The sequence below is a fragment of the Perna viridis genome, chromosome 1 (genome assembly GCF_037379345.1).
Source record: "Perna viridis isolate PV_CMFRI_1.1 ecotype Kerala chromosome 1, ASM3737934v1, whole genome shotgun sequence".
Lineage (NCBI taxonomy): Eukaryota > Metazoa > Mollusca > Bivalvia > Mytilida > Mytilidae > Perna > Perna viridis.
In genome coordinates this window covers 15,907,910-15,924,545 of record NC_142445.1, presented here as the reverse complement: position 1 = coordinate 15,924,545, position 16,636 = coordinate 15,907,910, and the positions used below count along the sequence as shown (strand labels likewise).

General features: G+C 34.1%; 1 protein-coding gene and 1 long non-coding RNA gene across 3 annotated transcripts; one reads left to right on the top strand and one right to left on the bottom strand.

Moving 5' to 3' along the window:
- Nucleotides 1-1,018: 1,018 nt before the first annotated feature.
- LOC148627445 (uncharacterized) lies at nt 1,019-10,023 on the top strand. 2 transcript variants are annotated; one of them, XR_015920734.1, is made up of 5 exons: nt 1,019-1,165; nt 5,727-5,851; nt 7,822-7,891; nt 9,444-9,576; nt 9,899-10,000. It is a non-coding gene; the product is annotated as an uncharacterized LOC148627445 (long non-coding RNA). The 2 variants fall into 2 exon arrangements; XR_015920735.1 differs by lacking the exon at nt 9,444-9,576 and having other exon boundaries at nt 5,727-5,761; nt 9,899-10,023.
- On the bottom strand, nt 9,779-15,602 carry LOC148627444 (F-box only protein 32-like). Its single transcript, XM_088573316.1, has 8 exons — nt 15,487-15,602; nt 14,593-14,647; nt 13,710-13,802; nt 13,299-13,392; nt 12,744-12,913; nt 12,026-12,285; nt 11,417-11,495; nt 9,779-11,107 (listed from the first exon to the last, which is right to left on the bottom strand). The coding sequence occupies exons 1-8, from the start codon at nt 15,501-15,503 to the stop codon at nt 11,018-11,020; spliced, it is 858 nt and encodes a 285-aa protein (XP_088429442.1). The 5' UTR covers nt 15,504-15,602; the 3' UTR covers nt 9,779-11,017.
- Nucleotides 15,603-16,636: the final 1,034 nt, after the last annotated feature.

The following is a 16,636-nucleotide window of genomic DNA, read 5'->3' as shown; positions in this document are numbered from 1 at the left end:
TAATATTACAAATTCATTTTCTAATATTACAAATTAGATATCCGGTATCACAAAACACTTTTTTAATATTAAAAATTCAATTGAATTTCTGATATTAAAAAACTATTATTGAATATTAGAAATTGATTTTCTAATATTAGAAAATGGATTTGTCGTATTCAATGACGATTTTTTTAATATTAGAAAATGATTTTGTAATATTAAATAATGTAACTGATTTTCTAATATTACAAATTCATTTTCTAATGTTACGAAATGTGTGATATTTATGATAATACAAAATGTGTGATATTTTATGATGTAACAAAATGTGTGATATTTTATGATATTACAAAATGTGTGATATTTTATATTACCAAATATGTGATATTTTATAATATTACTAAATCAGGAATTTGTAACATATGAAAATGAATTAATAATATTGCTATTATCAGGAATGTTGAATTTGTTATGGTATAATGGTCTTATTCGTCTATACAACTTCCTGTTCCTATACAAACAACTCTAGGGCTTGATTAAACAAAAACAATGTAATTACAAACAAAGAAATAAAGTTATATGGCTTTTTAAGTAATTTTACTATAAAACACAATATCAAACAGTTGAATTAGCTATACCTTTTAATTGAGTAATTGTTAAAAATAAAGTTGGCCAATTTACATCGTTAAGGCCAGAAAATGTCAATTTTTATTACATTTTGGAAAAAAATAACAATAAAGAGGAATGTCTGTTTTGATCTGTGCAATAAGGACGAATTTTTAACATGGAAGAGATGGGAAATCTTCTTTGATTTTCCGCATACCACCAATCATGATGATTACCTGCCATGCATGCATGGATTTCAATTTACAAAACATAATTTGACAAAGTATTTACAATATCAATACAATTTTTGTTTTATTATTTTGTACAATTCATTAGAGTTAAAACTATGTACAATGTTTTATTTTACTGTTTGAAGAGACTTTCAAGAGAAAATGTTGTGGTCTGCTGTTTGAAACTCGCAAGGGTTGTGCAGTGTACAATAGCTGCCGGTAAGATGTTCCACTGAGTTATTCATCTTGGGTAAAAGGAGTATCTGTACGTGTCTTTTTTTTGGATTTGTCTGAGGAAGAAATTATGTGTATGTTGTCTGGCACGGACGTCTGGTCTGGTTTGTAGGGTAAATAGCTACTAAGTAATGAATTAATTTGTAAAAGAAGATGAGACGTGTTCTTGTTCGTCGTATTTGTAAAGTTGGCAAATTTAGTTGGTTCAGCATATCAGTTACGGAGCAAGTGTTGTGGTATTTGTTGTAAGTATAGCGTGCTGTTCCCCGTTGTACCATTTCAAGCTGTTGTATTTGTGATTTGTTGCGATGGTCCCATACGCAGCTGCTGTATTACAGTTTTGGTCGAACCTTTGATGTGCATGCTTTCTCTTTTGCCTGTAAGTTATCTTTTAGGTTACGCTTGACAAAGTTTAGTTGTTTTGAGGCTGCTGATGTTATGTTATCTATGTGTTTGTTCCATTTTATGTCATTTTGAATGGTGACTCCAAGATATTTTGTAGCTATTTCTATTTGTAGTACATGTTGGAGTGTGTAGTTATGTTGTATGGGTTTTTTTTCGATGTAACATGGAGAACTGAGCACTTGTCAGCATGGAAGGACATGAGCTAGTCCCCCTGCCATTGAGCTGCAGCTGATAGATCTCCTTGGAGCTGTTCAGCATCTGTTATTTCTTATAGTTTTATATAGGTTACAGACCACCAATTCAACCAATGAGCATTTGGAACGTACGCAAAAATAGTCCTACGCAGAAATTACCCCTGTTCCTCATAGTGCTGTGAAAAAAGTTCTCATCTTATTTAAAAAATTGAAACAGTTTCTGAAAGGAAAAACATTTCTGTACATTTTATAGGTGCATTTTGCTTCTTGTGATGTGAAGCCTAATCTCCATAATGATTTTTAAATATACCCCTATCTTGTGAAAACACTGGGATTTCCCATGCTATTTATAGACCCTTCACTTCCGGTGACCAGTACTGCACTGCAAGTCTGCTAACCCCACATGCCATTCTGAGGATTGTGAGCTGACATATGTAGAATCATGCTGATATATAGTCCTCTGCAGGTTAAAGTTAAGGTAAAGTCCAGAGAAGCCATTGAATATTGTGAAATTAGCATAGAAGCCTATGGAAAGTGGAATTAGTGGTTTTTAGCCTTAAGTTGAAGCCATGGCAAAATGAAAAGTTTCTTGAAATAGCTTTAAACTACTTGAAGATCTTGTTAACTTTGCCATGAGAGGAATACACTACAAAAATCCTTCAAAATATGCATTTTTTTAAGTTATAGGTCCAAATTATGGAAAATTGGTCTTTTTGGCTGATTTTTATGTCCTATCTTGTAAAAAGTGTAGAAAATTTAGTAAAAATATCAAATATTAAACTTTGAGGGCTATATTTACCTAAATATGGTGGTAATAAGCACTTGAAATCAAGTTTTGTGTAGATTTGAGCAAAAATTAGGTTAGAAATGAGGAAAAACTCACTTTCATTACTGCGGTTAAGGCCATATCAGCATTCCCCTATGGCAACATGGAAAATCCATTATTGAGTACTTTTTTTGCTTTAGGTGCCCTTTACTGGTCATGTTTTAATGTGAAAACACTGTATTTACAAATTTAAAGCCAAATATATCACCTTTTGTGAAAATTTAAAGATTTAGGATTTTTGACATGTGATCAAGAAAAAGGGGGAGGCATGTCAGAAATAAATTTTTAAAAATAGACCAATTTCTCAGAAAATGATTACTTTTAAAACTATTTCTTCATTAATATTGTTAAAAAACAAGTTGTGATTGATATTTTTTATTTGAAAAGTCAGAAAAAGTTCTTTGCAAATATTTAATGCATTTAAGTATGGTAGAATATTGTCACTTTTTTGCTCGCACAACTTGGTTACCCTATGTTTAAAAATCAAATATTTAAAAAAGTGCTTGTCACATTTCACTGAAACTTTGCAAATGCATTCAGTATGTGTGTAAGAAGATACCTGTATAGTTATTTATTTTTTCTAAGACAAAAAGTGACTCTTTAGGTTACAGACCACCAATTCAACCAATGAGCATTTGGAACGTACGCAAAAATAGTCCTACGCAGAAATTACCCCTGTTCCTCATAGTGCTGTGAAAAAAGTTCTCATCTTATTTAAAAAATTGAAACAGTTTCTGAAAGGAAAAACATTTCTGTACATTTTATAGGTGCATTTTGCTTCTTGTGATGTGAAGCCTAATCTCCATAGTGATTTTTAAATATACCCCTATCTTGTGAAAACACTGGGATTTCCCATGCTATTTATAGACCCTTCACTTCCGGTGACCAGTACTGCACTGCAAGTCTGCTAACCCCACATGCCATTCTGAGGATTGTGAGCTGACATATGTAGAATCATGCTGATATATAGTCCTCTGCAGGTTAAAGTTAAGGTAAAGTCCAGAGAAGCCATTGAATATTGTGAAATTAGCATAGAAGCCTATGGAAAGTGGAATTAGTGGTTTTTAGCCTTATATGATGCTGTCATCTGCATAAAGACGCATGGTACTATGTTTAATATAGTCGTTAAAGTCATTGATGTATACAAGGAACAGAATGGGACATAGTAATGTTCCTTACGCCGGATGTAACACGATTTTTTTTTCTGAACTCTCACCATCAACAAAGACTGTCTGTGTTCTGTGTTCAATGCACCTTTAGGGGTAATAATCTATGCCATATTGACTGAGTTAATGTAGGAGTCTTTTGTGAGGGACCTTGTCAAAGGCTTTGGCAAAGTCCATCACAATTACATCTGTGTGTATGTTGCTATTGCTATTTTGAGCAAGTTCTTGAATAAGTGAAACTGGGTTTCGCAGGATCTTGAATGGCGAAATCCATACTGAAGGTCGTATAAGATGTTGTTACCCAAACATTTGCATGTTTCCAATCTATTGGTATTCTACCGGTGTCAATGTGTCTTTGGAAAATGCATGTAATGATGGTTACCGCATCTGTACTTAGTTCTTTCAGTACCTGTCTACATATCCGGCCAGAACCAGTGGCATTGTGTGGATTTATTTGTTTTAACAGTTTGAGTACACCTTGTCCTGTGATGTTGATTTTTTCCATTAGTGGATGAGTGGATTTGCCTTCATCTGGTATTGGTATTTTCAGTTGAGAGTGCTTTTTGAATTGACGGTTGAGGATGTTTGGTTTTTCAGACGGATTTTCAGTACGTGTGCATTATCTCGTACTGCTGCTTTGCCGTTGTTGTCGTGTTTCATACCTTTGATGTAAGTGAAGAGATTTTTGGATTTTTTTCCTGTTTTCATCAGGCTCGCCTGCTGGTAAGTCAAATATAAGATTCTGCACTCTTGCTTTTTTTTCTATATAGACTTTTTGATTTTTTGATTTTTAGTCTGAGTTTGTTGTAAATCCATGGCAGTTTCTTTCTACTTGTTATCCTTTTCCAGAGATCGTTGGATGTTTGCTAATGGTATTGATCCTTGATTTCAGTTGTGATTGTTTTCATGTTCTCTTTTATTTTTGTCCAATTACCTTTTTTGACGGATATGCATTTCTGCATCTTTTTTGTTTCTTTTCAGTGTTTTGTTACATTCAGTATAGACAATGTCGTGTTCTGCATTCTCAATGGAAGTCATTGTTTCAACTTTGTTGGTTGCGATTTGGCTCTTGAAAATGCTATGAACAATTAACAGAAAATGCTATTTACAATTAACAGAAATATGCAATAATCAGGTATACGATTAAGTGGTATCCTCTGTACATAAACGACTTTACTTGGTAATATGTAGTTGAATATTGCAATTGTAGATTTCATTTATATACATAGATATGCGAATCTGTCTCTAAAAAATCCCTCGAAACATTTTCCGCTTGATTTTAGACATATTTCAGGTTTAGGACTGCCACCTGTCGACTATGCCTTGTATTATTGAGAATGCATGAACTTCATTTGAAAATGTCTTCAATAATAAACATGAAAAGTAACACATGCTTTGATATAGAACCCAAACCACATATTTTGGTGACCAGGACATGCACATTTTCATTTTCATTTATCATAAAATTTCTGACCTAAAAAAGTTGTCAGGCTCCCTAAGAATCTAATGGTCGTCCCCTAAAAAGAATACAATAAAACACGCGTAACTTAGATACACGTCTTTTTTTTAATTCTGGTCCTACGAAGCGGGCAAAACAAAAATCAGATCCACATGAAGATCAAGTGGCGGATCCATGGGGTGAAGGGTGTGCCACCCTCCTTTTAATTGGAAAATTTGTCATTTGACAAACAATGGTAAATAATGTCCTAGCACCCCCTCTTTTTTTCCGAGGAACCCCGGCTGGTACCCGTCTAGATCCATCTTTGAGATCCTAGCCAAGACCATTACCTCAGGAAAGTCAAATTTCTTATGTTGATCGGGGGAAAATTTAACTAAACATAAAAATACACATTTATGTAGCATATTAGTTCTTAAGTAAAAAATTGCATAAAGCTGCGATAAACTTTCATAGACCCAATCCGGGAGACTCGCTCCACTACATTCAGCATGTTTTATGTAATTTTTAGATATGGAACCCAGGCTACTGACCTGGTCACTGAAATATTCCAGTGCAAAGCATTGTTCCCTCTGTTTCTTTAGACCACATCATATTTAATAAATATACATAGACTTTTTTTAACAGAATGAACTACTACATGAGCGGATCCGGGAATCCAGGTGAGAGGGTGTAAATAGAATTAAAAGCCGTGCAAAGCGAGTCGAGAAAATGTTTTGGGGTATGAATCCTATTAATCTGCGCCTGAACCAGTACGTATTGAAAGCTGTGATTAAGTTCAGTCAGCGTGATACTTTGTCTAATATTTCTTGTGATATATGTTTTAGAACAGCTCCCCTAAGGAGGAGTGTTTTATTTCATTAATGGAAATGAAGTATTAATGGAACCAGGATTATAACCTTTATCGAAAAGAATACAATTAAAGGACAATTCACGTTCAGACACACAGCAAAGAATATGAAACATCTAAAAGAAAACGCACATAAAAAAGAAATTTAGCATCCCGCACTCCACTACAAAATGGAAGTATGGACCAGATGCACTGGTAGGGTAAGCGTCTTCTGCATTCGTTTTGAAACATCTGCCGGGTTGCTGATAAAATGTCACGTCCAGGGAAGACGAATGAGGAAAGAAAAAATATGACACAGTGAACAAATAGGTTCTCATAGTGCAGATGAATACACATAATGATTGAGAGTTCATGATGACGTCCATAATACTTATGTAGAAATAACAGCATGATCTTGTTCCAGCCTAATTTTAAGAAGTCTAGCACGTTACAAAAAAGTCCACGTACTTGCATAACGTTTGAGCTGTGATACGAGAACTGCACACGAGGTGCCGAAGGAAAGTTGCCATAGATGAAAGGAAAGTTGACGATACAACACGAGGTCGTCGTGTTGGTCGTATAGTTTTGTCATGTGTTTTACCATTCCTTCGATCTCAAAATGTCTACATCCAAACAAAAACTTAGCGGAAACCGAGATCAAAGTATCTGGCTAAACGATTTTCCTTCTTTTGGATTAGACCAGCTACGTATAAAATCAGTCCAAAAAGGCATCAACTAGAGGAGCACAATTGCTACCATCGGAATGCCGATCGTCTGTTGGAAAGCAAGTCCTCCACACTAGACAATTATGCATGCAATTGCATGTGTTAAAATTGACAAAAGTCGATTAAATTGTAAACATTAGAAATAACGTTTAACGAATGCGGGGATATCTGTGTTTTTGTCTAGTTTGTTAACAGTGAAATACAGTGCATGTGTTCTTCAGCTATAGGTGGTCGAACAGGGAAGTATATAGCATACATGCATGGTTGCATTATTCATACATGGTTCCCTGGTCGAAACAAGGCTGCTTTTAAACAGTGGCTAGCTGGATATGAATTTCAATTAACGATAAGTTGATGCATTAACTAACATACGGCAAAATTGTTCCCATACGAAGATCGAGAACAATTTGGTTAATTAACTATACACTTTCGTTAATTGTCCAGTGGAAAATACACAGCTTGAGTTCTTGTAAAAATTATATAAATCAATGATATCATCACCTTACGAACTGTAAAATATCAAGACTTTACAGTCCGCACTTCTAAAAAGACGTGGTTTTGCTTGCTTGCTGACTTACAGTGTATTTGTTATTGTGTGATGATGGATCAATTTTTAAGCTCAAATTTAAGTTTCCCACTAGCAATACATAATAAAGCTATACCCATGCCAAAGCCATTCTGAAACATTTACCGGAGGCTAGTCGGTGGCCTCTATTTTAATATTTAAGTGAAAACTTTATAAATTAGTTCCATGTATAACTGTATGCGTGTGTGTTGCTATAAAATTATTTGTGAGTGGAATATCTGGCACGAGGAAAAACACGTTATATTGTACCACGACTCCTTCACGACAAACAGACAACCAATAACTATTTTAAATTCAGTCTATTTAGACCAGAAATATATTTGCTTATACCGTACATTTTTTTTGGGGGGGGGATTTCTTGGTTTTGTCCGTTTCATCATGTACATGCACACAACTTATAAAACACGAGCAGCGTTCCATGTACCCACTGTACAAGGTCTGTTTGATACGACCAGAGTCAAACATAGAAACTTCATTCAAGCTTAATTGATACAGGCTTGAATTTTGATTGCGATTAGTCATTAACATGATTGATTCATTGGTTGACTACGAGTCCTCATGCAGATATTTCATGCATTTCAGGAGGGGAAACGATTTATAAATCGAACAGATCCTGCTGACATGATTTTCTAACTCACAGAAGCAACAGCCTGTACGTATATGCATGCCAACCCACTAGGACACATTATTTTGACTCCGAGTGTATACAATAAGAACAAATTTTAAAATCTGGCGTGACTCGAACCCACGACCATTCACACTCGAGGTGAGCAACAACCTGCATGTAGTAGTTGTCTCAGAGGAAATTTTTCAAAGTTGGAAATGTAAAATTCGGGGAAAAAATCCATTTCAGGACCAATAACCCATTTATCTGTCTACGGATATTTCTAAAATTTCGGCACAGGTCGAACTCCATCATGCTGATCATTTTATTTCTTCTAGATTTTAGCTAAACGCAACTGTTTTTTTTTATGCACAATTCTGCAATTGGACTACATGGTCTATTTTTAGGAACGGCGGCCATGTTTTTGCCAGTCCAAAATTACCCACACGATGATTGCTAAAATACCCCAATGAACATTCATGCAAAGTTTGATTACAATCTGTCACGTAGTTTAAGAGCAGATGTTTGAAAAAGTTAATTTACGACGGCGACGGACACAAAGTAATGGCAAGGCAATCTGACAAGTGATCGGACCTTTTACCATTACTGACCGCCTTTGTTTCGATCGAAACTGGATTCAAATGCTCAGCCAAATTCAGCAGATTATTTTTTTTTCATATAAAAATTGGGACCTTTCACCTTGAATCTACTGACCTGCCTTTCTTTCGATCAATGCTAGTTTCATTTAAATACTCGAAGACAACCTCAGATTGATTCTTTCTCATATACTTGTATTAACGGTGATCATAGTGGTCATGCTTATAATACCAAAATAAAGGATTTCGGAATTTGAATGATATACATGCGTTTCGTCCATAATTGGTTGTAATGGTTTTATTTAATTTTGTTCAGACCACACGCTTAACCAAACAACCATGAAACTATACTTTTCAAGTGGGGAGAACGCCACGAAGACGTATTCTCTAACTATCCAAAATACTAAACACCATCATCCGATGGTAAACTTTTCTCAAGTCATATTGGAATAATGGAAGCAATCAAACCGTATTTCCAATTTTTACCATCACTACTTGTACATACCTTCTAACTAAAATTATAAATTTCCTCCCATAAACATGTCATGAATGTACAGGATATGAAGATCTTTGAAACTGTGGCGTAAATATTAGACGGGCATAATATACATAAAACCATACATGTACATGTACTATTATGATTATCTTCACTAATTTTTCCTGGGATTTCAACAGAGACCACCCACATTACACATATTTCCATGTACTTTTACACAACAAACTTTAGCATCAAAGAAATTCCTCATAGACATGTACACTTGAAGCTAATCAGTTTATTTCTCATTCCTTTTTTTAAAAAAATACATTGAGTTAGTGGGGAAACAAACTAGACTTAATCAGTACTGGCCCAAAACGGCTATAAAATATGCACAAAAAGGGGTAAGAAGGGTAGCAGGAAACAGACAATTTTTTTTTACCTTAATAGATGTGTATTAGATTCTTACTGCTATTTTTATGCCACTTATCTTATACTATTTTATGACAATGTTGTTTATATTTTACAGCAACGTTCTCATGTTTAAAATGGGAGGATTATCTACAGATGTCTCAGTTGTACGAGTTCACAAAATTCATCTTCATTGCAGGCTTTAAATTTACAAACTGTCTTACTGATTACCTTAGATCAGAATTTTATAAGTAAATGATTCTTATAGCTGTCATAAAATACAAGTACATTGGATAAAAGGCAAACTTAAAAAAAAGTGTTAAATTTTCACATTTTAAGTCCATAATGAGGCAAAAACTTTTAAGAACACAAATAAAATGTTGGAAAAAATATCTTGGGAGTAAAAAACAGGTGGCATTTGCTTGATTTCTCAGCACTGGATAAAAAACTATGTAAATTGTTTTTTTTTTTATTATTGTATTTACACTAAGGTAAAAAAATTCAGTGCGTCCATCTTTTTAGATAACTCAATTTATACATTGCATTTTCATGCATTTATTTTTATTATTTCAGAAAGTACAAATTAGTATCGTAAAGGAGAGCAGACGGTCATTGAACAAACTGCGTCTGGTAGCAGAGACCATGAATCATACATTATCTAACTTAGGAAATGCTCAATGTGCAGTAGATTCTTTATTGAATCGTGAAGATCTTCATTGTCAAGCCATAGGTCTGTTTTTCATCAGAAGTGAATTTTTTTTAGAATTGATGAATGCAAAGGCTTTTTTCAAAATAAAAGAAAAGAGAAAACAATGGTGAACTAAGACCCATCAGGTAGATTGGTTGTTAGATAACCGAACTCAATATATAGTTGTCTTTTGTGTAGCCATAATAGTAAGTTAAAATCCAGTCCATCGACTCATAGACCAAAGTTTGTAAGGTGACCATGACGTCATCATTTTTTCTTTTATGATTTACTTGTTGAATTTTGATATGAATTACATTCCATCTATTTGAAATCGAAATAACCTCTTTGCTTCGCAGGTTATTTAGTGTGCACCACATGATTGAGGTTTTTTCTTGACAGACTACACTATAACAGTTATTCCTTAAATATTCTGTATCATTGAGACATTTATAATGAAATATGCACATTGTTAGTCTATAAATTTCGAATATTTTAAATTTTCAGATTGTAATAAAAGATTTACCACCTAAACTAACGTTTTGATTATTGTTTCCATGGCAACACCAAACTGATTATTATAATTTTTTTTTTTGGCAGACAGGCAGTTGTAAATATCTTTTACCTTAGGTAGGTCTGCTAAATAACTAGAGGGGGTGAGGGTTACAGTAACTAGCCCATGAACAATTTTGACATCCACACAAAACAGTTATCTCCACTATAGTAGGTCTATAAAACATGCTTTAACAGGTGTCTATCAAATTCCATGTGAAATACAAGACCTGTCCATCCAATGTTTGAATCTAATCGGATCTACAGAAGTTATGGACACTTTATATCTTCACATGAGACAGACAATGATTTTGGATTATTGATTTGGTGTATGCCATTCAGAAGCATCTTAACACCTTGATCTTGTAAGCAATAATCCAAGTACAGATTCAAATATGATTTCTGATAATTATAGTCATTGTTCGAAAGGCCCAGATAGTAAATCTTCATCTGTGCTACAAATGGAACATGTCTACAAACTGTTGTGGTGTAATAAGAGATGAAGAAGGACTCATGTCTGGGTTAAAACAGAGGTGGCCTTGTAACTGTAAAATAAATCAGTAAGTTATACACTACATAGTTAATACTTTACATTCATACTGCAACCTGGCAGTTTTAGTCTAGAATTAATGTGGTCTCAACATACATGATAATTAAGTTTTTTTTTTTTTGTTTTTTTTTTGTTGGGGAGTCTTATTTTTTTTTTATATTTTCTCTTATTTTAAAAATGTGCACTTCAAAAACATTACTAAATTTATTATTTAACATTTTGTAATGATAAATTTTCTAAACCAATGGATTCATGTCAAACTTGAATATGCAAATAACCTGGTTTACATCATCTGAAAACCCACCTTCCAATATAGCTTCCTACAGTTGTCACAAAGAACAATTTCTTCACCATAAAACTCCTTCACAATTAATTTGTATCTCCTATAAAATAAAAAAAAATATCTGCAAGTAAGTTGCTTGAACATGGTCTCAAATTAAAGTAACAATAATTTAACAGAATAGGGTTCTGAATTTTACATAGACACAAAAATTACTAAAATTGACTGTTACTAAAATTTACAATAATATCAGTAAAATTGGAATGAAACCTTTAAACATACTTACAGATAAGTTTACTTCTTGAATAAATTTAACAAGTACGTGTTAACATTATATTAAAGCAAGTTCATATTTTTGCCATGAAAATGTCCAGGAGGTGATTGGATACAGACAAAAGAGATCAGGTTTCACAAAGAATCATATAATCTTTCCACGACTCAAATTACGACCAATCAAATTATTTGAAGTTGAAGATTTGAGAAAAATGTCAAGTTGAGGTTTTTTTTTTAGAAATCCAGGCCAGTATGTGCATGAAATTATTCTAAATAATATAAGTAACACAGAAGATTATGACTCCTTTGAAATTAATCTATACACTATTCTTCATAAAAAAAATCAACTATTATCTTTACCCTTTTAAAAGGTAAAACATTTGCATCCAGTCAGTATCACAGAAATCTACTTCATCGTCTGTCAGGGAGGCTATTTGTTTCTCTGAGAAATGAAGGAAGCACAACTGTTGCCATCGCAACGAGTCTGTACATATCACATGTAAATAAGAACAGGTCTCACGCAGGTTGAGGATGTCTTTAGGATTTGTCAGTCTTGATACAATATTGTAGAGACATTCTTTGGGAAGATCAAACAACTGTGGTTTCCCATCCTCTTCTCTCTACAAAGGGAAAGTAGTTAATTCTATCAATATGTAAAACATATGTTTTCGGTGGTAAGTAAAAAAAGTGAAAATTTTCCGCTGAGCTTTCAAAATTTCAATATGATAGAAAACCTAGCGAATCAGCCTTAGATAGTTATGCTGTGGTTTCATATTTTTGTCATGCTTTGTGTGTATGTTTTAACCCTAATTCAGCACATGGGAGATGGTTTCCAAAATTTACAAAAGATATAGTATGGTTAAAATTTGAAAACCTGTCCTTGGGATCCAGAATTGATTGATTGGCTGGCAAGCTACATTCTGACGTTGGAATTCCATACCTTCTGTTATAGTAGCAGTTTTCCAAAATGTATAAAATTGTGCACATTACCTCATAATCAATCTTAAATGACTTAATTCTAGTTTTCAATCTGGCCTTTTTCAGTTGCTTGATAAGTATATATAGCCGCCTTCCTTACCTGTTCGATTTGGTGCATATCTAATTTACATAGCAGGTTGTTGACTGTTTCTTGATGTTTCTTCCACAAACGTAGACTGCCTATTCTGTTGTGTTGTCCTACTTCTAATGATAACAGTGCTGATCGTAGCAGAACTCGGGCACCAATAATATTCATTTCGGTAGCCAAAGCTAAAAAAAAACATTAAATACTTTTGTCACACTGAGTTGCAAAGGGTTTAGATTCATTTTATGTCTTGGTGTGTTAGGCATAAAACAAGTTTCTTCGCAATGTTCCAGCAGTAGTGTAGCTTTTGTACTTGTTGATGCGAAAACATTTCGAATTGGAAAAGGGGAAGAGTGAAACTAGTTTTTTAAGTTCCCGCACAACAAATGTCTTAACATATTGTTAAGTGAAAGAAAAGATTTACAAGAGCAATATGTATTAACTTTTGTAGACCCGAACAGATGTGAAAAATGCAAGTGGTTATCACGTAAACAGGACGATATTTATTTAATCTCATCTAGTGCATTTTGGAGATACTTTATTAATTATACATAAATTCCTATTGCCCACCTTCGAAGACCATTGCTTCTACTGTCCTGAAGATTTGTTTCTGTGCGGTACCACTTATTTTGTGTATGCCAACTTTCAACAAGCCCTTGAAAAACTGAAATAATCTATATCTTTCAGTTAAACATATTTTCATATGCAATTGTGAACTAGATTTTATCATATTATTATGTTAATAATCATGTGTTTTCCCGTTCAACTTTTAAGATTAATGGAACAAAAGCTAGCATTACTTCAGGTACTAGAAAAAGAAGAATACATTTACACTTTGACATAAACCCATGTTTCAGTGTGTTTGTTTTCAATCAATGGTAAAAAAAGAATTTCTTGAAACACAAACACATAAAAAAATGCAAAAGTGTGTTTATGAGGTTGATAGATAACTCCCGTATGTTCAGAAAAAGAAATTCTCACATCAGCACAGTAGCGAAATCCTCCTAAGGACATAGCAAATTTCTCGATTTCTAATTTCTGTATTGTCTCACTCAGACTTAAGGTAATCCGCCGCTGAAAATGTAAAATACATTGTGTTACACAATTAGACCTCTAAAACCGAATAATCTATGGTATCGTAACCAATATCAAATGGTTTCATATAATACACTAATATATGGAAGAGACAGGATGACAGACTGCACTGACTACGGGTGTAAATATCCCAAAAATAAAATGCCAGACTGACAACAAGGAGTGGATCCAGAAGAGGTTTCTGGGGTGAGAATTCAACCCTTTTTATTTCCAAATATTGTCGATTACACGATAAATTGAGCTAATGATATCCTGGACCCCCTCCCACCCCCTTCTAACAATTTTCTGGATCGTGACCCCTTCCCCTTTTATAAACTTCCGAATCTCACCTAAATGTGGTGTAAGAATGGACAGTACTTGTTGGTTTGTTTGGGTTTTTCGTTGTTTTTTTAGTGGTGGGGTCTTTTTCTTGTGATCAAGTATATTTTGTTGTTTTCAAGTGGACAGAAAAAAGATTCCGTGAAAAATAATACTCTCGACACACCAGATTTGAAGGATTCCCCGACAAACGTAAAAGTAATACACTCAAACAAATTTGAACCAACCTCATTATTTTTTTTCTATTCTGACTCTGCTCTTATCAAATACTATACAATTAAAAGAATTTTAGAAACTTCCCACTACCTCATTGGTGTTTCTTTTCAAATATCTTTATACCACAAATGTGCCTTTTAAGAGCGACTATTATCTGATAGTTTAAAAATCAGTAAAGTTCTATACATGTAATTATAAAAGGTATTCAGAGGATGAAAACTGTAATATGTTTTACCTCTTTCCCTGTGCCTTGAATATGGTGAACACATGGCTGCCAGAGAACCTGTGAACTATAAGGGATGAATTTCAATTAGTACTGATCGTAAAAACTCTTCGAACCAGTTGCTTATATAATTAATAATGGCTAATGGTCCCATTACACTAATTTTGTCATCTAAATAAAGTGTTCGAATATTAGTCTTTTAAACGTATTATTTCAAAGCAAAGAGGTAAATTTTTATGCATTTGTGTGGTTACAAGTATAAAAAAAAAGTTGAATCAAAAAATAATTATAAAAGGTATTTAAACGATACAGAACATCGTTAGAAGCATCTTCAAAAAAGTTCAACATCGATTACATTTATCTGTAGACAATCCTTCATCAGAATTTCAAATAACATATTTCATTCTGAGTTCAACACCAGTTGCATTTCACCGACTGCACAAAATGAGGCGCGGAATCAGACAAAATTATCATTAATTAAGGAGATCCTTTATCATTTTTTCAACTTCCACAATTCGATTTCAGGACCTCTTCTAATATTTCTCGACCTCCGTAAATATTAGAGGAGCTCCGAAAATCGAATTGTGGAGGTCCAGAAATCTTGATTTTTCTACCCCTAACAATGTCTCTGCCTCGTTTTGTCTTTTATTCTATTACACCCACCCCACCATCATGAAATCATGTGTCCGCCCCTGAGATCTGCCTGTGAAGTATATTTTTTAATTAAAATTTACATTCAGATTTTTAACCATCTTTTAGGTGATGATGTCTGGACGCTTAAAAACAAAAATAGATATATGCTATACACTATAAATACATACATTAATCAGTGGAACTTAAAGCAACCTAAACAACATCCTGCATTAATGAATTTATTTTTCATTATAAGAATCTAATTGCACTTACTCTGTGTTCGTGTCCATTCCGCTTCTGTATAACAAAACCGATTTCTACCAATACACATTTACATTTTAAAGTAGATTATAGGTGTCTTAAGTTATTTTTAGATGTGACAGGTAATTATCTAGTTTCGTTTTACGATATATACGACCATATATGGATATCGTTCAGAAATTTACAAAACGACCTTGATCGAGAGCTTGCCATAAACGGAGATCGCATAGTCCGTCAGCTATGGTCACGAGACCAAGGTTTCTTTTAACCGTATATTCATTTGTTCAGCTGTTTTTGTTTGTCTCGATTCGCCATAGTGAAAAGAATACAATAAAACACGCTTAACTTAGATACACGTTTCTTTTTTTTAAATTTTGGTCCTACGAATAGGGCAAAAAAATCTGATCCGCATGAAGATCCAGTGGCGGATCCAAGATGTGCAGGGGGTGGCACCTTTCATTTTTATTGGAATAAAATGTCATTTGACAAAAAATGGTAAATAATGCCCTAGCACCCCTCTTTTTTCTGAGGAACCCCGGCTGGCACCCTTCTGGATCCACCCATGAGATCCTAGGCCGGACCAATATCTTAGGAAAGTCAATTTTTCCTTCCCAGGGTATATGTTGATCGAAGACAAATTAAACTAAATTATACATTTATGTAGCTTATTAGTTCCTCTGATCAACGTAAAAATTTGCATAAACTTGCGATAAACTTTCATAGACCCACTCCGGGAGACCCGCTCCACTACATTCAACACGTTTCATGTATTTTTTAGATAAGGAACCCAGGTTACTGACCTGGTCACTGAAAATAGTCCAGTGCGAAGCATCGTTCCTTCTGTTTCTTTAAGCCACAGCATATTTAAAAACTATACATAGAACTTTCTGGGCAGAATGGTACTACTACGTGCGCGGATCCGGGATTTCAGGTTAATATAATTTAAAAATAGAGTTAAAGATCATGCAAAGCGAGTCGAGAAGATGTTTGTATCCTATGAATCTGCGCCTTGAAACGTTCACGCTTCCCGTCTTAGCGTTCGTGCATCGTTTATCGTGCGTTTACACGTTTTGCGTTCGTTTAAACGCGCGATTAATGCACGATAGGAGCGTTCGTTTAAATGCACGATAGAAGCGTTCATTTTTGTACTTTGATTATTTCC

Coding starts and splice junctions, on each gene's coding strand:
- LOC148627444 (XM_088573316.1), bottom strand. Junction 11,496..12,025: donor ATGTTTTACCTTTTAAAAGG/GTAAAGATAATA, acceptor TTTATTTTATAG/GAGATACAAATTAATTGTGA. Junction 11,108..11,416: donor GTAGGAAGCTATATTGGAAG/GTGGGTTTTCAG, acceptor TTTATTTTACAG/TTACAAGGCCACCTCTGTTT.